Source organism: Typopeltis vanoorti, chromosome 5, assembly GCF_054136105.1.
Source record: "Typopeltis vanoorti isolate ZY-2024b chromosome 5, IOZ_Tvanoo_1.0, whole genome shotgun sequence".
In the NCBI taxonomy this organism is placed as follows: Eukaryota; Metazoa; Arthropoda; class Arachnida; order Uropygi; family Thelyphonidae; genus Typopeltis; species Typopeltis vanoorti.
Window position 1 is genome coordinate 139,856,747 of NC_143553.1, and position 24,081 is coordinate 139,880,827.

At 36.7% G+C, this 24,081-nt stretch overlaps 1 protein-coding gene across 1 annotated transcript in view; it reads left to right on the forward strand.

Annotated features, from left to right (window-relative positions):
- Positions 1-22,172: 22,172 nt before the first annotated feature.
- Positions 22,173-24,081, forward strand: part of LOC150106872 (ATPase inhibitor mai-1, mitochondrial-like) — a 92,532-nt gene continuing 90,623 nt past the window's right edge. Inside the window, exon 1 of the mRNA XM_090392785.1 lies at positions 22,173-22,254. Coding sequence (XP_090248911.1) covers positions 22,202-22,254 — 53 coding nt within the window. The 5' untranslated portion in view covers positions 22,173-22,201. The remainder of the gene's footprint in view (positions 22,255-24,081) is intronic.

Below are 24,081 nucleotides of genomic sequence, written 5' to 3' on the forward strand. Positions count from 1 at the left end.
TGGGAAACAAACTTTCCTACATTAGTTCTGTTCCATAAAACCTGGCCATTTCAAATTCGAATGTTCATAGTCAGTCAGAAAATGCTACTTTAAAAACTGTGAATCATTGTCCTCGTTTTATAATTGAAACAATATTATAGTGTAATATTGTTAGGATTGGCTATTATTTCTTCAAATCTGTTACATTAGTGTAAGAAGTTAGAAGAAATATTAGCCAATCCTAACAAAATTACACTATAATATTGTTACAAGTATAGATAAAACGAGGACTCTGCAGTCTGTGGAAATGGTGTTTCCTTCTATAGTGAAAGATATCCCAAAGAAAAACTGTTTAAATGAGATTCTAGTCTCCAACTAGATTTTTGTATAATAATTCCAAGCCTTTCTTCTATCGTTTCTTGAATTAATCAATCTTTAGAAAAATCTTGGGAGATTAATATCTTACGTTTTTAATCTCCCAACTCAAGAAAATTGACCATGAAATTCAAACTATTTCATATTGTTATATTCAGCGTTTCAGGTTACGGACTGGAAAATAGCGGAAGTGATCTGCCATGCTCTCCTCTCCAGATGACTATTAAAATCGGTGATAACCTTGATCTCAGTGGCTGTGATGGCTAAGGGGCGTAGTGTTTAGCTGCTCCATCTTCAGACGTTAGTTCGGACTGAAAGGTCTCTCCTACTCCCTGTGGGAAAGAAATGCTTTAGTGAATTTATTTATTTCTATTATTTATATATACAAAAATAATTCTGAACGATACTGCTAGAAGTGACACCGAAACTTTAGAAACAATATAAAACAAACATGGTCTACACTTCATGAATTATATAGTTAACAAAAAAATATATCTCTAAATACTTTCACTGCTAGAAGCTTCAAAACACAAGCCAAAAAAAGATGTAGCATAGTGTTTCAATAAGACCTACTTATAAAATAATGCAGTACTAAAAACAAAATAAATATTAAAAAATGCCGCTAACGTCTTTTTTTTCCCATACAGATTAAGCAGGACCGTTTTAGCCCTGTTTAACTTTGGATGGTTGAGTGAAAGTCAGCCCCATCATAGCCAATCACAGATAACTGGCCCAAGATGAACACTAATTTTAAACGCATCCCGTGGAAAGAGGCAGAAAGGTGCCGCCATCAGATGGTCTCTAACCCTAACCCAAAATAAATCAACAAATGAAATAAAAATCAAATCAAGCATAACACAAGATGAATAAAACAAATGCAACAGAACGCAATATATTTTCATTGTATGCCCTTACTGAATTAACAAAAAGATGTTCTCTTGCAACTGAAATCAAACATTATTCCAAAAAACACACATCATATTTACTCTATTTTAACAAATTATGAACAACTAAACCCAGTTCTTTTAAAACTGATTCGATATAAGTATTATCTTCTATTCGATTAAAAACCTTAATAATCACACCACCCTTAAAAACAAAAGATCAAAAGATATATATATATACACCCCCATCTCCACAATACTGGTTTCATCCCTGACATCATTTGCTGAGAAGGTGACGGAACAATTATGCTCCAGCTTGATATACATATATATATAATATCAGGGAGCAAATATTCCAGGTGTGCAGTACTCATCACCGACTAGCAATATCACTATATTTTTGCATTTATTCCTCAAACTCCCCTAATTGTTTCCAGACCTTCGCGTGATGCTTCATGAAGAGGTCACTTTCCGACGCGTAAACATTGCATCACATTCGCGTTAATAGTTCGAGTGTGCGTTCAAAATATATACACCTTTGAGCCCTCTGAAAAGATGTACAAATGGTGCAGCGAGTCAAATTCTTCGTGTTTTAGTAGTTTTAAACAGCTTAGAAGGCGACGTAGGGTGAGCTCTGAGGCTATAGCACCTAGAGGCTATGATTGGTTATTTTCTCAACTAATCCAATCGAACGTTGTTAATTGTCATGAGTTGCTGTTTCTGTTTCCTGACTTTCATCTGATTTGCGTGTTTGAAGTGTAAACTGACGTGGTAGGCAAGTTTTTATATATAATATATACACGTTTTGAATATATAATTTTCGATAAATGTATAACTTTTTGCCATATTTACAATGGGAAAAAGTATTGTAGCCAAAGGTGGTAAGCCACGTCCTCCTCTTCCAAATTTTACACCTTTCAGTAATTCAAATATACCAACCAAATATAGCATTCTTCTTCATTATAGTTTTTTTTTTTTTTCTAATATACAATATACAATATCTTAAAAGAAACAAATTGCATTCCCACTCTGTGTAGATTTGGTTAAAATTAATTGATAAAGTATTCAAAGTTATTTAAGTTAAGGGATATTACATCCCATATAGTTTCTTAGCCGAATAAGAAACTCAAAGAATTTCATGCCGAATATAGTAAAAACTATATATAATATAAAGTTCGGCGATTCCAAGCGTAAGCAAATACCTGGATACTGCAGCACTGATCCCAAAGGGTAGTTCAAGCTGGGGCAACTCGTAGTAGAGGTGGAGCGAGCTCCGATCACTATTCTTGATTTGCCCATAATGTGAACTTAGCTCTTAGGAACTGTATATTTTTGTTCACATTATGAGAGAAGGTCACTACCCAGACCGGTTTCGACCTTTATTGAGGTCTCATCAGTGAGTAGCCAGACCTAGTTAATATGAGAGAAGGTCACTACCCAGACCGGTTTCGACCTTTATTGAGGTCTCATCAGTGAGTCACTACCCAGACCGGTTTCGACCTTTATTGAGGTCTCATCAGTGAGTAGCCAGACCTAGTTAATATCAAGTTTGTAGCGAACAGAACTTGTACCCCTACTACGAGTATTGCCGTGAGGTGCTCTAATAAATTATTAGATATGTGAAGAGCCAAAGGCTTCAATTCGGCGACATATAACTTGTTTAAGTTAAGGGATATTACATCCCATATAGTTTCTTAGCCGAATAAGAAACTCAAATGGTTTCATGCCGAATATAGTAAAAACTATATATAATATAAAGTTCGGCGATTCCAAGCGTAAGCAAATACGTGGATACTGCAGCACTGATCCCAAAGGCAACTCGTGGTAGAGGTGGAGCGAGCTCCGATCACTATTCTTGATATTTGCCCATAATGTGAACTTAGCTGTTAGGAACTGTATATTTTTGTTTACATTATGAGAGAAGGTCACTACCCAGACCGGTTTCGACCTTTATTGAGGTCTCATCAGTGAGTAGCCAGACCTAGTTAATATCAAGTTTGTGGCGAACAGAACTTGTACCCCTAGCTTGCATTACCCTTTGGGATCAGTGCTGCAGTATCCAGGTATTTGCTTACGCTTGGAATCGCCGAACTTTATATTATATATAGTTTTTACTATATTCGGCATGAAACTCTTTGAGTTTCTTATTCGGCTAAGAAACTATATGGGATGTAATATCCCTTAACTTAAACAAGTTATGTGTCGCCGAATTGAAGCCTTTGGCTCTTCACATATCTAATAATTTATTAGAGCACCTCACGGCAATACTCGTAGTAGGGGTACAAGTTCTGTTCGCTACAAACTTGATATTAACTAGGTCTGGCTACTCACTGATGAGACCTCAATAAAGGTCGAAACCGGTCTGGGTAGTGACCTTCTCTCATAATGTGAACAAAAATATACAGTTCCTAACAGCTAAGTTCACATTATGGGCAAATATCAAGAATAGTGATCGGAGCTCGCGCCACCTCTAACACGAGTTGCCCCAGCTTGCACTACCCTTTGGGATCAGTGCTGCAGTATCCAGGTATTTGCTTACGCTTGGAATCGCCGAACTTTATATTATATATAGTTTTTACTGTATTCTGCATGAAACTCTTTGAGTTTCTTATTCGGCTAAGAAACTATATGGGATGTAATATCCCTTAACTTAAACAAGTTATATGTCGCCGAATTGAAGCCTTTGGCTCTTCACATATCTAATATTCAAAGTTATCCTACAATTAATTGCATTGGACCAATTATGATGATCACTGATGTGCTACAATTATGATGATCACTGATGTGCTATACATTCTTAAAACTTTCATGCATCGATAAAAATGCAATCCTTCGGTCAAACTGATGAAATTTGTAATGCGGGTTTCATAAGCCATGACAACACACCTAACTGAAATGAGCACGCGATGCCATTGATATATATATATATATATATATATATATATCGGGACTTCTACAGGCTACCGAGGGCGTCCCCTGGGTGGGGGATGATGGGGGAACCCTGACTACCATCCGTTGGATATCAGGACAACTCTGAATATATTGAATAAAGAGCCATGGACCAGTGGTTTTGGACTGGCAATCCCATGTAAAAATATTGTCATTCACCAACTCACACTTGAGCAGCGTGATGAGTTTATGGCCTAACCTTTCAAGATGAATCCGACAGAAATAGAATGACCCTTATTCCCTGGAGGTGGGAGTTACTACCTATGGCAGCAGGCAGTTAAACATGAAGGCAGAGGGTGCTAAGAATCCCCGGGTAACCAGATCATGCTGCCATTGTAAACTAGACCTTGGAACATTAAACTGTAGGACTCTGAGCAGTGAAGCACGGCTAACTGAACTAACTGAAAAGCTAAAGCGACTAAAATGGGACATTCTTGAACTGTGCGAAGTTAGACGTAATGGTGAAGAAATTCTTCGATTAAAAAATGGAGACATATTATATTATAGAGGCCAAGATAAGGAAAGAATCAATGGAGTTGGATTCTTGATCAACAAAAAACTGAAGAACAACATAACAGAATTTGACAGTGTATCCAATCGAATAGCAAATATTGTTGTCAAATCTCGAAAAGATACATTCTTAAAATCGTCCAAGTCTATGCACCAACAAAAAGTCATACTGACGAAGAAATTGAAGCCTTCTATCACGATATATCCCAACTCTACAATAAAGAAAAACATCATTTCAGAATTGCAATGGGACACTTTAATGCTAGAATTGGTATTCAACATTCAGATGAAAACGCAATGGGCAATTTTGGATATAGCATGAGAGATGACGGAGGAGCAAGGTTAATGGAATTTGCAGAAAAAGAAGACCTGTATATCACGAATTCCTTTTTCAAGAAAAAAAAAACATAGAAAGTGGACAAGGAAGAGTCTAAATAGAAAAACTGGTGAAATTGACTAATCCTCAGCAATAAGAAAAAAATCTTTCAAGACTGCTCTGTTATAAACACCTTCAACATTGGAAGTGACCATCGTATGGTACGCAGTAAAATCCAAATAAACTGCCAAAAAGAAAGAAGAAAAATGTTTTGGAGATCAAAGCAAAACATAGATGTACACAAACTCACATTAAAAAAGATATATTCCAACACGAACTAAACAATAGATTTAAACATCGTATTATAGATGACAATGCTAATCTATCAGAAAGTAATGACATTATTACCCAAAACCTTTTACAGTGTTCACTTGAAATAGCTGGTACCACAGAATAGAAACAAGACAAAATCTCTGAAGAAACAAAACAGCTTGTGAAGAAACGAAGAGAAATGAAAAACAATCAGTTAACCTACAGAATAAAATTGAATACACTGAATTGTGCAAAACGATCAGAAAACGTATCACAGAAGAAATAAGAAAATTCAATTCTAAATTCATACAACAAACAATTGAAAACAACCGTAGTCTCAAAAAAGCCAAACAGGCAATTGATGAACAGAAATAAACAGATGGTTGCAGTCAAACTACAAGACGGGACCATCACTAGAGATGCTATAGCAAAGAGTTGAAGAATTTTCTTCTCAATATTATATCAGGATGAGAATTAAATGAAGAAGACAACTACGACACAGCTGAAGTACCACAGATTCTACCAGAAGAAGTTATGTGGAGCATTGGCGCACCCAGGGAGGGGGGAAAGGCGCCTTTCCCCCCTCCCCAAAAGAAAAAGGACAAAAACTAGAAAATTTTCCAAAAATCTTTTCCTAAATAAATTTTTTTTTTTTAATTTATATTGTGTCTTGTCTTCTATTTCTATACTACTTATGAATTAGCGGTCACATAAGACGGGAATACCCTCTGACTCTTGGGAATGACGACGGTTGTGAACGCAAGGTGAACGAAATAGTGCTCTAGCGATACTTTGTTTGCCCGAGCCTGGCCAGAGATCACGAGTATAATGTATTGGCGATCACTGCAGATGCTCAGTCATAGGTCGTGTGCACGTAGTGTGTATTCTCAACCCGTCTACTCAACTCGGACACCCCAAGATTAAATCTTGTATACTCGGCCCCCTCCAAGAATAAATCCTGAGTGCGCCGCCACTGATATGGAGCATCCAAAGCTTCCAAAATGGGAAAGCTGCAGGTGAGGATAGAGTTATAGCTGAACTTCCAAAACCAGGTGGAGAAATAATCTAAAAACTCTTAGCAAAACTATTTACTTTATGCCCGAAGAAAAATGATGTACCAACAACATGGAAGAAGGCTACCCTAATTCTGATACATAAAAAAAGACTTGACGTGAGATAGAAGACTTGACGAACTACCGACTTTTCAGTCTACTCTCAGTGGTCTACAAAATGTTTACAAAAGTCTTAGCTCATAGGCTTTGTGCGACTCTAGACCTAGCACAACCAAAAGAACAGGTGGGCTTTCGAAGGGGCTTTAGTACAATGGACCATATTCAAGTTGTACAGCAGATTGTAATGAATATCAATTACCACTATGTCTTGGTTTCATTGACTAGGAGAAAGCCTTTGATTTACTTAAAACTTGTGCAAAACTTAAAGCATTGGGAAACCAACAAGTGGAGGACCATCATCAGAACATACATCAGAACCATCAAATCAGCATACACTAATGCCACAGCAGCAGTTCATTTCAATGGAAACATCTCTACTGTGGGAATACAGAGAGGTATAAGACAGGTAACACAATATCTCCAAAATTATTCACAGCGTGCCTAGAAGAAATATTCAAACTTCTTGATTGGGAAGGGAAAGGTCTGAAGACAAATGGAAGATATTTAAGCCATTTACGCTTTGCAGATGACATAGTTATCTTTACTTCAACAGCACATGAATTACAGACTCGTATCCATGAGCTCCAAATTGCTAGCAAAACAGCAGGCCTAAAGATAAACCTAAAGAAGACCCAAGTTGTTATGTTCAACTGCTATGTCCAACCAGAAATAATAAAAATCAATAATGAAGAAATTAAACAAGTAAATCATTACATACATTACATGACAACAGATATCAATGGAACAAAATATCATGGACGAAATTAAAAGGCTCACTTGGGTGGAAAGCATTTGGAAAATTACATTCAATATTCAAAAGCCAACTACCGTTATGCCTGAAGAAAAACGTTCTTAACCAGTGTATTCTTCCTATACTAACATATGGCTGTGAAACATAGACACTGAATGCAAAGGAAATTCAAAAATTAAGAACAACACAATTTAGTATGGAAAGAAGTGTTTGATAGAAGATGTGCTTGATATCACAAGATTGGATCACAAAAGAAATACATGGATAAGAAATCAAACCAAAGTCTCTGACATCATGGGAAGAGTGAAACATTTGAAGTGGCAATATCCTTTGAGCATATTGCTCAAAGACAAGATCAACGATTGGCAAAAGAAGTACTGGATTGGATTCCACTAGAGGAAATACGACCACGACGCCGACGTAACATGAATGTAAGTATGCATATATATATATATATATATATATATATATATATATATATATATATATATATATATATATATATATATATATATATATATATATATATACTTACATTCATGTTACGAATTATCTCAAAAATTATGTATAATGAAAAAGTACTTCCAGAAATCACAAGGCAAAATTCTGTTCCATGACAACACAAAGACACGGGCATTATTTTGTGGAAATATCATGACATCAGATTTATAGGTTTTTTCATCGGATATTAAAGTTACCTGAGCTTCGCTGCAAATAAATTAATTTTTCTTCTGTAAGATTATATACACTGCTGTCGGAAATCCAAGGATGAACGACATTTTTACCAGTATATAAAATGAAAAAATTTTCATGACTACACTCAAATGTGGACATAAATTTATTGCTGACATACTAATAAATTATAAAAAAATAAAAAATGAAAACGCAGCTAACGCCTTTAATCCCTTATAGGGAGTAGGCGACCCCACTTTAACGCTACCTAATTTTTGGAGACTGAGTGGGAAGTTCAATCTTCACTGGTAGCCAATCAGAGATAACTGGCCAAGGCTATCACTAATTAAATGGCACACAGTGAAGAGACGGCTCAACAAGAGCCGCCATCTCGTGATCCCTAACACAATATATTTTTAATGTCTGAAATAGTGTGGGTTCTACTGTCGATTTTCTTGAATTTACAGGACAAAATATCCGAGTTTCCTGAATTAAAAACCAGCTTTCCCATGCTGGAGATCGATTAACTCAGGAACCAGTCGAAAAAAGACTTAGAAAAATTTCATCTGGTCGCCGACTAGATTTGTACTGGGTCTTCTTGGTTTGGGTACGGTCAAGTGCCGTGGTGTGCAAGCACCACATCCACTGAGCTACACAGATTGGCAGAGTGGTTAGCATATCCACTTTCTAGCCAAAAGGCTGTAGGTTCGAGTCCAGCCGTGGGCATGGATGTTTGTGATTGTCGGTGAAAATACTAGTGGTGGTGGTGGAAGCTATATTGCGATGGTGTAGTTGCGGTTCATTGCAGTTGGTGGATAATAAATTATATTACACAAAAAAAATGTTTATAAATTTCGCCAAAATTATATTGCAATTTTTTTGGCAAAAGTTACAAATTTCCTAAGGATGTGGTGAAGGAATTAATGTACAGTGTGTGTGTGCTTTCAGAAAGCTATACGAAGAGACATTTCAGTATGCAATATATCCACTATGAACTACGATCCAGCTCTCACAACGTCATACCATGCTTAGCGCCAAGTGATTCAGTAGTTCTTGATTCAAACTGGCCCACTCTCTTTCAGAACAAGGATAAAACCTTGTTTGTTTTCTGGAGGTGAATTTCGAGTAGCAATACATCACCACTCTCCATGAGTGGTGATTCAATCTTATAGAATCCCTTTAATAACATTTATGTTTCTATTGTGTTCTCTTTTTCCGCCTCACAACTAAATTTGCAACCCCATATCTTCAACCTAACCTCAAACGTTGTAGGCATGTGGGTATTCGCTCCATCACCACTTAATCACCAAGAAACACAGGTGACCAAATCTATGGACAGATTTGGTCATCTGGACACGAGCTCAAAGTGTGTTAGATGTAATCATTGCGTCAAAACAGGTCAATTGATAATATAACTTTTTTTCCAACAATTGGTGACAGTGATCATGTCGTACTTTCGTGGAAAGTAGCTAATTAATTACAAAGATATCATCAATGCTTGGGAATTTTGTGATGGCATTAGTGCTTGGGAAAAAAGTGCTTGAATCAGGCAGTATCTGAATGTATTCCTAGAGTTCGAAGAACAAAGATGGTTGCCAAGAAATGGATAGGCAACCTTGTTAAGCAAGAAATGTAGAAAAGGACGATGTGAAAGTAATAGTGACAGGAATCACTAAATATGAAGAGCACGTGCAGAAAGCTGAATTGCAGAATAAAAAGAAATTAGCTATGCAGGCTAAAGGAAATCCAGAAGAATTTTATTGTTATATTACAAGTAAGAGAAAGAATGAATGTGGAAGAATATATTTATTGAATGCAGATGGCACTCTTGTGTAAGAAGCTGACGATATTGTTCAATTATTGTACTGTACATTGGATGAAGAGATAGCGTTGCATGAGAATGAAGTTGAAAAGTTACGTAACCTGGATAACAATTCGACAATACGACAGATGTAATATCATCACGTTTGCTAAAAATGTTCAGCCGAATTGGCTACGTCTTTGACATGCTTGTATAACTCGGGTCTCTGATCAGGAAAGATATCACAGGAATTGAAGGAATGCATAATAGTTTCGTTGTACACGGATGGTGTAAAAATCTATGGTATGACAGACAGGGCCGGCCATCTCGGGGGTGAAGTGGGTGCAATGCACCCGGGCCCCACGATCGAGTGGGCACAGTCGGTACACATTTGCGGAAACATATGATATTTCGAATGTGTTTGTTTGTTTTCCTGTGCCAAATTCATTTGCAGGCAAGAGGTTTTACAATACGTTTATTTCGAATCCTTTCATTTTTACCTTTGAAAAATATTTTAGGGCCCCAAAAGGTTTCTTGCACCCGGGCCCCTTTATAGAGAAGATCGGTCCTGATGACAGAAAAGCTATGCTCTGCAAAGAGCAGCATGGGTTTACTAAATGGAGGTCAGGTTTTAGCAATTTGCTCACATTTTATAACATATTACTGCTGAGTAAGATAAAAGGAATGAATACACTGCGATATTGTTAGATTTTGCCAAAGATTGATACCATATGAAAAGCTGTTGCATAAATTGGAGAATATGGGAATATGTATAATCTTCATATCGATAAATGGATGAGATGTACCAAAAAGCGTTATAAGGCAGAAACTGTCAAATTTGAGTCACCCAATGGCTTCTGCAGAGGTCAGTCCTTGGACCAAATCTATATATTAAATGACATCAAGATTTAACAGAAGTTTAATTGTTTGCTGATGATGCATAGATTGCCAAGGAAATAAGCGATGGTATTATATCCAATACTTGCAGAATTATTTTAATAGGCTGGAAATTTCGGGAATAATAATGGCTTCCATTTTAATGTTAGTAAGTATAAATTACGCACTTTAGCTTGATGAGATTTCTAACGGCATATTATACTAGAGGATTTATTCTAAAGACAGGCCCGTTTCTTACCGGAGTGCAAAACACGCGCGATACAATTTTTTCTTCTTACTTAGCTTATATAAATAAGGATTTTTTTTTTTTTACTATTTGTGTTTTTTTCTTTATTTTAATATACATTCCTCTTAATGTGCAGTATAATAAAATGATTCGTAACGTGTTATTGTACATTGCGATCTTTTAATTTTTAATGGAAGGAGGACACAAAAATTTTGCACCCAGGCGACGCAAACCCACGGAACGGCCTTGTCTAAAGGAACTGATAAGGCTAGTGATCTTAGTATTAATTATGAATTTAAAGTCCAAAGGTCATATAGCCAAATTTTCAAATACAACTCAGAGGATGATTGTGATGTTGAAACGAACGTTGAAACTTAAGTCATTTTGTCTCTTTCTAAGCTCTGATAAGATCGCACCTAGACTATTGTGTGTGCAGATTTGGTTTCTTGAGTTTAAGGAGATAAAGAAGTTGCAGAAACGGTGCGAAGAAGAATTCCAAATATTATATCGGGATTATGGATTGTAGTTTATGAGAACAGATTGACAGTGTATGAACGGGAGATTCTGGTTAACACAAGAAAAGTTGGAATGACCGAGATCTAAAAACTTCTAAATGTGTGTTATAGGTTATCGTGATAAATTTTTCGTTGCACAGAAGAAGAAGAGACCACGGTAAAGAGAATGGTAAGATCTAGATTTTTCTCTCACAGAGCAGTGAGTGAATAAAACAGTTGTCTCTCGAAGTGATGAGCACATTTACTGTGAATGAATTTAAGAAAAGGTATGAGAGCTGTTTTTGATAATGTATAGACTCTCTCGATAAGTCTTTTACTCCCCTGGAAGTAGTAGATGATAATAATAAACAAATAAATAATGAGCTGATGCCTTTTGATTCCCTTACAGGGAGTAGGCGAGGCTTTTAACCCTATCTAGCTTTTAGAGACTGAGTGGGCAGTTCAATCTCAACCTGTAAGAGATAGCTGGCCCAAGACTATCACTAATTATAAATGCCAACTGATGAAGGACTTGGCAAACATGTACTTCCATCTCTTAGTACCTAACCCTAACAAGATATTTTATTCTGAAATAATATGGGTTCTACGGTCTATTTTCATGGATTTATAGGACGAACCCGAGTTTCTGGGTGATAAAAAACCCGGTTACCCGTGCCGGAGATTGACTAATTCGGGAAACGGTTGAAGAAAGGCTTAGAAAAAGTTCCCCAAGTCGGCGACTAGACTTGAACCCAAGTCTATTTTCAGGCGATTTAGCGCAGAGGATGCTAGCGTCACTTCCATTCAGTTAGATGGGCCGTATAATAATAATAATAATAATAATAATAATAATAATAATAATAATAATAATAATAATAATAATAATAATAATAATAATAATTTTATTAATTTCTAAACTGTTTATACATATAAGTTTGACATGTAATCTCTCAAATATTTACATGTATTCAGTTATCATCTTGAGTAACATTCAGTATATTATTTTACAAGGTTCAGCACCGAGTGCTACATATTTATGAAATTTCAATAATAGCGATAATAACATAGTTTTTTTGCTATCTTTTAAAATAACAATCACAGTAATAATTTAGAATTATACAGTTCAGAGTTACACAAGTTATATAATATTTTATAATATAATATTATAATATTATATAATTTTTTTCAAAGTTTGAGAAAGAGAGTGATTATACTACAGTTTACACATGTGCAATTAAAATATGATAAAATATAATTTTTTTTTATAATGGCAAAGTTTATTATTCTCATCACAAATTATTTACAAATATATAATTGAAGTATTACTATCACATTTTCTGTTTACTATAAGTATTCATTACAGAATGTTAAGTAAATAATGTTAGATAAATACTACTACTGGAATGTAATGTCTCAACTACCTCCTCGAAGCTTTGTAATTAGCTTACCTGAGGATGACACATTATATATATATATATATATATATATATATATATATATATATATATATATATATATATATATATATATATATATATATATATATATATATATATATATATATATATATATATATATTATTGATTTGGTTGCTATGTTAGAAGTAGGCAGGTGTTTGGGAGGTCAAATGAATGATCAAAGTAAAATTACCCATATATCCTGTGTTATTGCATCTGTCTTGATGGTTCACATTCTTTTTTATTGTGAGCTTCTTTCTAAGCTAATTGGGAGGCTTTTTGTTTTTCACTGTGGCAGCCCTTTCTGTGTCTTCTGAGCTTTTAATTTGCATCGGCTGTGAGGTTTGTGACTTCCTTATGAATATCTTGGCATCCCTGGTCCACAAAAATTGGTAATTGTTTTCTATTTTTGCTTTCCTTGCTTGATACTACAGATTCTGGTTGAACACTGTTAAATATTCGGATAGGAAGATTGGTGTATTGTCTTGCTGTGCGTTCAAGTCCTTGGTAACTGTTTTTTTCTGCCTGCTGGATTTTATGAGGTTGTCTCTTGTGGACTTGCTCGTAAGACAAATTATGACTGGTGCAGGTCGTGGCAAGCCTTGGTTTTTGCTCTTCCTTGGAATCCGATTTATGATCTGAATGTCGTTAAGCTGCAGGGGGATATCAATTGCATGGCCTAATTTTAAAACCACGCCTTTGAGGTTTTCTGTAGGTGCCATTTCAGAAAGACCGTTTATGACAAGATCTACTTTATATTGTTGCTAATTTAAACGTTTGTATTGTAGTTTTAGAGAATGAAGGTCTTGACGGAGTTCGGATGTCTCTTTCATCAAATTGTGTTCCCTGTCATTTAGTGCGTTAATGCTCATTTTAATGTCTTTTACCGTTTGCAACACTTTTATCGCTGCTAAATTATTATGTTTTACCAAATCTTCATATTCCCTAGTTTTTTTGTTATTTGTTTGTTCTGTTTATTAAAGAGTTCTTGCACAAGATCTGCTAAGCTGGCTTTCATGGTCTCTAGACCGTTTTCTAGAGACCATGAAATTTAAAGAGTTAAAATTATAGGACTCACCTGTATTTTTTTGTCTGTTCAGTTCGTCGTCTGATTTTGATTATAATAATAATAATAATAATAATAATAATAATAATAATAATAATAATATGTTGACTGGGCTATGCTACTATGCTTCAGGAACTGATGAGACTAGAGATCTTGAAGTTATAGTGAATAGAAATTTGAAGTTCAAAGGTCACACAGCCAAAATTTCAATACTACTCAGAGGAAAATTTGCGATGTTGAAACCAATATTGACATATACAAATAGGGAAATTATTTTTCCTCTCTGTAAGGCCTACAAAAAATCGCTGCTGACTACAATGTGCAGATTTGGTCTCATATGTCGAGTGGCCATAGAAGCTGTGAAAACGGTACAAAAAGGATTCCAAAGATTATGGAACTTTCTAATGAAATTTTTCATTATATGGAACGTGGATAGAAAATATTTAACCATCCACTGAAGTTAAGTTTGTGCATTGTTAGGAAGAGTGCAAAAGCTAGAGTTTTCTCTCACAGAGCATTAAACAAACAAAATAGTTTGCCAGTTGAATTAGTGAGTGCATCTAGTGTGATGTATGGTTTCCCTCGATAAGTCCTTGACTCCCTGGCGTTCTCAGAAAAAATAACAAACAAATAAATGACACTAGACTCGCGCACTCTGCAGAATTCGTGCTACAATGTTATGCATACCGCATTAGCAACAACATTTTGTCCTGACAATGCACTATAACACGTGCACGAGTACTCACGCACCCTTCTTCCTACAACATATAGGAGGTTTGATAGAGACTGCAATTTTTTAAAGATATAAACATATAGAATACCTAAATATCATTCTCTATAACAAAACAAGTACAACCGGTATTGAGATATGGAATAGCATTCTAAGAAATCACTGCGACCATTATTCAGCAAAATTAGAAAAATCTACACAGCGGAATTATTTTGATAGTATTTGGATTCCTAACATATAGTACTCAGTAAGCGAACTTCTTAGGACTGCACACTAAGGTATCCACATAAGAAATCGCTAATAGTACATATTAATACTAAGCAATTGCTTCGGTAATGCTTACCGTAACAATAGAGACACGTACCATGTTATTTAACCAACTAAACCACAACTCTTGGCATGAGGGCTATAAAATGTTCATATGAAGCTAGGCTGACAATACGTCCCGTTTTTGAACTGGACAGTACCGTTTTTTTTTTTTTTCATATTTCCCAGCCGTCCCGTCGTTTTAATAAAAATTGTCAATTTTGTCCTGTTTTTCATAAAAACTATACATATAATAATATCCTCAGGAGCTCACTTTAGTGAGCACGGGCGCGACAAACCCGAGGTACCTGATGCTGCACCATGTGTTACTTCATGTAATATACATCTGTTATATAATCTGTAGACTAGTCTCTCCTCTTCCTTCCTTGTTTCTTTCTTTCTTCTCTTCTCTTCTCTTCTTGCTCCTTCCCCCGAATGCTATTAGAGTATTCGAGGGCTAAGGGTGAATCTTTCCTATTTTGCTGTGTCATTTTGCCTTATGCAAACAGGGTAGTGCTAACAGGGCATTACGAAACACTGTAACATGGTCAGGTCATCAAAGAATGGTCCTACCGCATTGTCCGTTGAGCTGGTTACCAAGGGACGCGTTTGCGTTTTAGGCAGGGAGACCCGTTCGAAAAATATATTACAGTCTCCTTTAGACATCACTTCTCAGCACTCTGCTAGAGGAATCTCCATTAATGGGCCTGCTACCTGTTTGGCGAGGAATTTAGGGGCAGCGCAAAGAAATGGTTCTGCAAAAGGACGGAAATGGCAACGACAACTGCACCAGACTATGGCTTTAGGCAACTGGAACATCTCTCTGACATTGAAGGAGAAGGAACTGGTCGAGGACGCCAAGTCCTACCAACTATATTTAGTCAGGTTTTCTTCGACCAAGAGGTGAGGCTCTGGAACTGTTGACCTGGATAAGAAGTGGAAGCTCTACTACTCTAGTGTGAGCCCGACAATGTCTTCTCAGGCGAGTGTGGGGATACTCACAAGCGCCAGGCTGTCAGACTGTGTTGTTGAGTGGATCCCATTGAGGGGCGAGTATATGTGTGTAAGGCTCCAGATGAAAAAAAAACGACTTAGCTGTGATACAAGCCTATGCACCTAATCTGGAGTCAGAATACTCTGCTTTCCTAGAGGAAGTGGATGCTGCTTTTGAGAGGTTGGCAGACATGGAATCAGTCCTGCTAATATGTGACTTCAATGCACATTTTGGAACAGATGACCAGACGTGGAGGGGTATGGTTGGGAGGAACTGAAACCAAGACCTTAACGTGAATGGGTTGAAATTATTGGACTTTTGCTCTACTAACAGCAGAAGTCCATAATGAATGCCTTCTTTCAGCACCGAGAAGTCCATAAGTATACCTGGTACAGGGATACACTTGGACAGAGGTCTCTGATTGAGTTCTTTATAGTCTCAGCAGACCTATTTTCCTCAGGATGTTCGTGTGAGGAGAGGGGCAGAACTGTCAACAGACCACCATCTTGTTGTCTGCACTCTACAGCTTCAGAAATTAGATGCTACCATCAACGCTGGTAGGCCTAAGCAGCTATACTGCGTGAAATGAGAGGCATTGGAAAATGAAACTGTGTGGTTCCACCAGATTCAAAAAGATTCCCAAGCATACTGCAGATGTTGAGGAGGAGAGGGAGCTGTTCAGAACTGCTGCCACTGCCTCTGCACTCATGCTGTGGCAGAAAGCGGCTCATCGTGGCGACAGGCAGTGAGAAAAGGCCACCTTGGTGGAACCAAGAGGTCCAAAACGCTGTATGGGCAAAAAGGAGGCCTACCTAATGTGGCTTAGGGTCAGTTCATCTGAGATGGTTTCCGGTACACTGAGGCATGAAAATCTGCTGCTAAGGAAGTAAAGACAGCAAAGCAGAAGGCTGGGGAATCATTTGGAGGAAGATTAGACTCATCTTATGCAAATGCAAAGTATTCTGGCAGCCCATCCGCTGCCTTGGAGGGAAAAAATGTTGCACAGCAATGGCAATTAAGGCATTTGATGGTGCACTTTTAACAACCAAGTAGGATATCCTCCACAGATGGAGGGAATACTTTGAGAGTTCTTAACCCAGGTGGCCCAGCATTTGTGGACATTCAAGAGGTTCAGATCAGGACAGTGACTAATCTCACAGCAGAAGAGGTCCATTTAGCAATAAAATCGCTAAAATCAGGCGTATACTTTCCCCTATCTAGGAAAGTATATGCTAGGTGCTTGGAAAGAAGGTAGGAGCGTAGTTGAGTGAAAGTTCCAGGAAGAACAATGTGGCTTTCGTCCTGGTAGAAACACAACTGACCAAATCTTCACTTTAAGTCAAGTCTTTGAGAAATCTTGGAAATATGCCAAGAATGTCTACACATGTTTTCTGGACATGGAGAAGACATATGACTGGTTTCCACAGGATAAACTTTGGCAATTAGTACAGGAGTATGGAGTGGATAGTCAACTATTAGCTGCCATCAAGTCCCTGTATGAATGTCCAGAGTTTTGTGTCAGGGTAAACAGCACAAAGTCTGAACCTTTCACAGTCTCCGTTGGTCTCTGCCAAGGGTGTGTTCTGTCACCCCTCCTTTTCATAATATTTATGGACTGGATTGATAGGCACAGTCGAGGAAGTGAGTGGGTCAGAATTGGAAGATGTAGCAGAATTGGACGTCTGCGTTTTGCAGATGACCTAGTTCTGCTTAGCTCTTCCATAGATGGCCTCCAGCAGATCCTGGATAGGTTTGTAGTTGTTTGTGCAGAAGCCAGAATGAAGATCAGTGTGGCCAAAATTGAAACCTTTGTGGTCTCAAGACAACCATCCCAGTGCATTCTACATCTGAGTTGAGTCCCACTGAGGCAGGTGGAGAAGTTTAAATACCGTGGGTCCATATTCACGAGTGATGGAAAGTGGGACGAAGAGCTAGATACTCAGAATGGCTCAGCAAGTGCAATATTGTGGGAGCTTGGCCATTCGGTAGTATTGAAGCAGGAGTTAAGCCAGAGGGCAAAGCTGGCTGTCTTCAATACAGTCTATGTCCCCATCCTCACCTATGGTCATGAGAGTTGGGTAATGACCAAAAGAATGTGGACACGAATCCAAGAGGCTGAAATGATGTTCCTTCGAAGAGTTATGGGGCTGACAAGACTCGACAGAGTCAGAAGATCTGCAATTCGGTAAACCCTCAATATTCAACCGTTGCTTCTCCATGTTGAGAGATCACCATTACGTTGGTATGGGCACCTGGTCAGAATGCCACAAGAGAGGCTCCCCCAGCAGGCCTTCTTTGCCAAGCCAGAGGGTGGGAGGCCACGGACTCCCTGGATAGATAATATCCAAAACCTTGGGTGGAGACGTTTGGGAGTCCCACCAGTACACCTGAGCTTGGTGGCGGAGGATCGTGACCATTGGAAATTCCTCTTGCAGCTGCTGCCCCCACAACCCATTGATGAAAGGTGGGCCTTGAAGATGAATGAATAAATGAATAAATATAATTTAATATTGGTCAATCATAAATTATTATTCATAACCTATAATCGTATGTCAATATCATGGATACCAGTAATTTGTGTAGCCGTGGAGGCGCCTTGTTCGATACTAAATATTGATATCTGCAGTGATTTATTCAGAGAAAATAAAAAATGCACGTTGGCAACACTTGCGCATCTCAGACGTGGCGTCTACTATAGCATTAATTTTTGGTTTGCCTGTATACTAACCGGTGGCTTTGTTACTCAATTCCAGAAGTTTTAATTTCATATTTTTTAAAGTTTTAAGTCTTATTTTTTAAGACTTTAAGTCTATTCTTGCAATGTCAGAGGCGAAACTGCAGTTTTAATGACGATCTCCAGAAAGAATTCAGATTTATTAAACTGGACAAGCTGTGTAGTGATGGAACAAAATGGTATGCCAACATTGTAATGTCCATTTTTCTGTTGCTCACGAGGCAGAAGTGATGCTGAAAAGACTGGTTTCAGTTAAAAACATCAGCTCGGTTATGGTGAGACGTGAAGGTGATAGTGAAAGCGATAAAATTGCAGCAAGTGAAGTTCCTGTTGCTTATCATACTGTGCGTCTCGGCCAAAGTTTTCGTGCAAATAACTGCTTATCGCCATTGATAAATAAAATTTATAAACCAAAAATTTTCTTCAGCAAGTACCAAATCAGAATATTTCAGCTCCAAAAGTAGCCATGAACAATGAAAATCTTGTAAAAAATTTAGAGTCCAGTAAAAGCTAAGCGTTTGTAACTACTGATGTCAAAAAACAACTGAAAATATTAGTAGATTCAGGAGAAATTAATGAGGCTAAGTTTTTTATTATGTAATTGAGAGTTTCTACAAAACCAGCTTAGAATATGTCAACAAGTGGAAGTGCAGTTTAGGAAACACTGAGAAGTTCAAGTGGGTGTTACTAAAGAAGACACCTGAATGGAAAGAAATACAGGACAGCCTGAACGAGGAACTCATCACACGCACAGAAACAGAAGAAACTCGTGTATTCGATCAGTGGACCTTCATAATATCTATAATTGTGAGGCAGTTGGATAAACGGAATATTGTAGAGTTTATTCTTTGTCTTCCAGGAAGTACAGCGCCTGTTGAGAGAATATTTTCTGTTTACGAACAGTATGTGATCAAAGGAGAAATCTAGATTAAGTGTTGAGAAAATGAGGGCTATGTTAGTTTTAAGACAAAATTGTGTCATGGAGTGTGAGAAGTTTTATGATAAGGTGTTGAAAGACCTAAATTTTCTGTGTGAGATCACTTCATCGGAGAAATATTCATTTCACGATCGTGGTGAAATACGTTTGTCCCCCCCTACCTAAATTTTTGTATGAATTCTGTCACTGAAGAATAATGGTAAGCTCAAAATGTTTATGTCATAAAACTTTTTTTATCATCTTACTTTTTCATGAATACAGTATATTACATAACCCCCGTCCCGTTTTTGCCATCCCAATGTCCCGTTTTTGTGTCAAGGAAATATGATCAGCCTATGTGAAGCGATAGTGAAGAAGAGTATCTCGAGTCTATACAGTGCAACAACTGGCCACTCACTTAAAATAGTAAAACGTCTAAACAGAATAACAGTAACAAAATATCCAAACAGAACACAATAACGTGAAGTCTGGAAGTTGTATTAACAGTTATTAGAGTACTGCAGTACACCAACACAACTGAAAATACAGAGAAAGAACACCATACAATTTAACAAGAGATGAATTTGAATAGTAAATGCATTCTGCATATAATGAAATATCAAACAGCATAAATAAAAAATCTTAATTCCGTTTTTTTCATAAAAGCAGGCTGCAAAAGTCTGAGTCTTTCTTCAAACCTGTTTCCGAGTTAGTTAATTTCTGGAAATGACAAACAGCGTTTTCCTTTCAGCAAATTTGGAGTTTTCTCACTGCATGTTAGAAAATTTCAGTCATGCAACTCACACTATCAGTATTCGAGTATTAGGATTTATTGTTATGAGATGGTAGCAAGTTGTCTACCATCATCTCTCTCTCTCTCTCTCTCTCTCTCTCTCTCTCTCTCGAAAAGCTTTGATTTATTGCTAGTTTGCCTCACTCTCAGCAAATGCTTCGGTGCTGGAAACTGCCTGCATATCAGCATTCAAAAATTAATTAGGGCTAAGAGTTGTTGAAGAATTTATTATTATTATTTCATAATACCTTTTTGTATGTGAATTTCTCCCAATAAAAGTTATTAACCCTATTAGTGCATATGCATTATTACTCCGGATGAGATGAGGACTAGATAATCCAGAAACTCATTTTTATGTGAGCCCCAAACGATGGAATTTTTCTTATTTTTTCTCTACTTTTGCACTAAAAATTAGTGATACTTGTTGTATATTAGTATCGGTACCATGTTTAGATGGTTAGAGAATCCATAAATCTTTAAAAGATTCCTACATGAAACATTCCAAGCCCCTTCAGCTCTCCAATACTTTATTTCTTTGATTACTTACACCTAGTCTTAGAACTAATTGCAGGAATCCACTTCACTTTACAATCTATAACGGTATTCTAATTCTTAAATATATTTTTATTTGTTAAATGTATGTTCCTTTCTCAATGCACCTTGAACTGAAAAGCCCTAATAAAATTTCTACAGATAATGATGAGAATATTCACGCTCAGATCTTTAAATAAAAGGAAGCACTTGACTGGAAAAGTCTTGACACACTGAGCAGTTAAAAAGTCATGATCTAGAGTCATTACTAAAGTCATTCTTTCATACTTGACATTTTCTTATGATCGCTATGTAACCTAGCAATTTTATGAGATTTTGGTTTGGTTCTCTGAGCTTCCTTGCATGTTGAAATTATTTTTTTCATGACACACCTATTACTTTGCTTACCTGTAATTTATACTTCTCTTGCAACTACTAAGTTTCTCTGTCCTTCTATCTCTTCCATAATATCTTTCACTTCATCTTCCACTTTGCACTATCCCCATTTACCCATGCATACGGATATAAACATAATCTCAGGGATTCCATGGAATCAAAGACTCATCGCGGGAGACCCACCCTAATCATTGTATACACAATAGTTATCATACCTTACCTTAAACTCATTCGCCGACAAAGTGCTCACAACCAGCTCTGGCAATCCATTCCACCCATTCACAACTCTGCAAGAAAAAAAAAAATCTAGTACTAACACTCTTGCACACTCTTATACAATTTGCAGGATAAATCTCCCTTGTTCTTTTTTTCGCTTTTGTTCCTGAGATGCAAACTTTCTCCATTATAATACCTTGTCCCCTAACTCAAACCATAGGTGTTGTATACTCCCGAGGACCCAACATTTGCTCTTTGGTTGGAAAGACTTTTGTTCGAATCCTGTCCACAGCGAAGAACCTTAACTGAAAGTGAGTTAGTCAGGCCCATAAGCATGTCGCAGGGTTTATAAAACAAGTAAAGCGAGTAGAGAATGTGGAACAGCCATAATACACTGGCTCATCGCTTTAGTTGCTCGGGCCTAATTCCAACCGAAGGCAATGCCAAGCCCAAAAATCCACAAATATACCCCCTCCGTTTTCAATATTTTTACGTTTCATTTCTGTAAAAAATTAATAATAAAAATAAATAAAACAAAAGAGAAATGTTATACTTCACTGCTATTTATAAATTATTTTGATTTAAAAGTAGTATCAAAAAATAGTTGCTGTTTTTGATTTAAAAAAAAAAAAAAAAAAATAGTGCATAAAGCGATGAAATTTTGGTGATTGGATTATCGAAGAATGTCGTGTTGTAGTGTTATTGCGTAAGTATTAACATTATAATGGCGCTTCGAATGAGTACTTGCCGGTTGTCTCCAAGTTTAGCGATGTGGAGGTAAATAATACTCTTTTTTTTTTATTTAAAAAAGTGCACATTAAAGAAATCCAATTATGTGATGAGTTTAATATAATGTACTTGTGGGGGTGATCCAGTTTCCTGTTAAACAATTTATGGAGAATATAGCTAAAAGATCACTGTACTGAATAATTGGATAAATGACCTTTTGATGTCTTTTAAAAGTCCAACACACATATATAGCATATGCATACATGTGAAATATCTACTATATATGGAGTGGGACTTCCCACGATGAGTCTCTTGACTCGATGGAGATCTGTTGATAATGATAATAATAATATACAAGTACTCCTAAATTTGTATCTTCTTGTTTACATCCCAGTAACAGTCCACAAGATATAGACAAGTAATTTGAATAATTTGGAGAAACGAAAGCCAGGAAACAAAAATGAGTCCCTTGACTCGATGGAGATCTGTTGATAATGATAATAATAATATACTAGTACTCCTAAATTTGTATCTTCTTGTTTACATCCCAGTAACAGTCCACAAGTTATAGACAAGTATTTTGAATAATTTGGAGAAAGGAAAGCCAGGAAACAAAAATAAAGATGAGAAAATCCTATAATTGTATTGAAGATTTAAGAGTTTATTTCTGAAACACCTAAGCAACTTGCAATCCTTTAGACATTTTATAGATTGACAAATTCTTAAATCAGCCCCAACCCCCACTCCAACATGGACATTTAGGAGTAATATAATCACAGAAATGCATATAATTTAAATAAGATTTTAGTGTGCTGCTTGCCTTTCATCATTTTTAATATATCTGTGGGGGGGGATCTTTTGATCACAATTTTATTGCCATTGGCATGAAGGCCAAGCTGAAAATTGGGTTCCTTGTACATTCAGATGATCTGGCATTCCTTGAAGTCTTGGGACTCACTGCAGGAGAACATATACTAACCATTATTCACACATTATCATATCTGTCTTTGAACTCATTCATTGACAGTACATTCACAGCTCACTGTGTCAATTCAGTCCACTCACTTGCCACTCTCCAATAAAATAAAAAAAAAAATAATAATTTAATCTTGTTCATTCTTGCTAAGCATGGTGTATTCAATTTCTGGTGGTGACTCCTTGTGCTGGTATCTCCTGTGATGCATTGAAAAATTTCTTCTGCATCCATTACATGAAATCCCTCAGTAACATCATATCCTTATCCTCTAATTTCTGTCTATTGATCAAATTTGCAAATACAAATTTTCAGTTAATCCAGATACTAAGCATTCCATAATCTTGTTGCCCACTTCAAAATCTTCTCTATCATTTACTTATTCCCCCTGTTATGTTGCAACCTCTTAAAGAGGGACATTAACCATTATTTCTTCTCATCTTGTTTTTCTAGTATCAAAGTGACCATTTGTACTATTTTTTTTTTGCTTTCACAATATGCCCAATGAAATCTGTCTATGTGCCATCTCTCCCACAACTCTGGCCTCATTAATTTCTGTAGCACAGTTCCAAACAACATTACAGCTTGCAGTCTTCTACTCTTAACAAGATTGAACTAGTAACCATTATTATTTTGCACACTATCAGTTTGTGTCATTCATCCTTGTTCTCCATCTCTACATCATCTTCATTTAGTATTTCCTTCTTTACTTTAGCAGCAACATACAGTTGAATAATTCATTTTCTTATCATTCCTCATATCATTAAATTGCAGATTAAACACCATTATTCTCCTGATTTCTGATATACCACTCTCCCTTTCATTCACTGACTTACCCATATGACTCCATTTCCATGAAGTACTTTGTAAAATGCCTTTTGTATAATCCAGCAGTATTATTT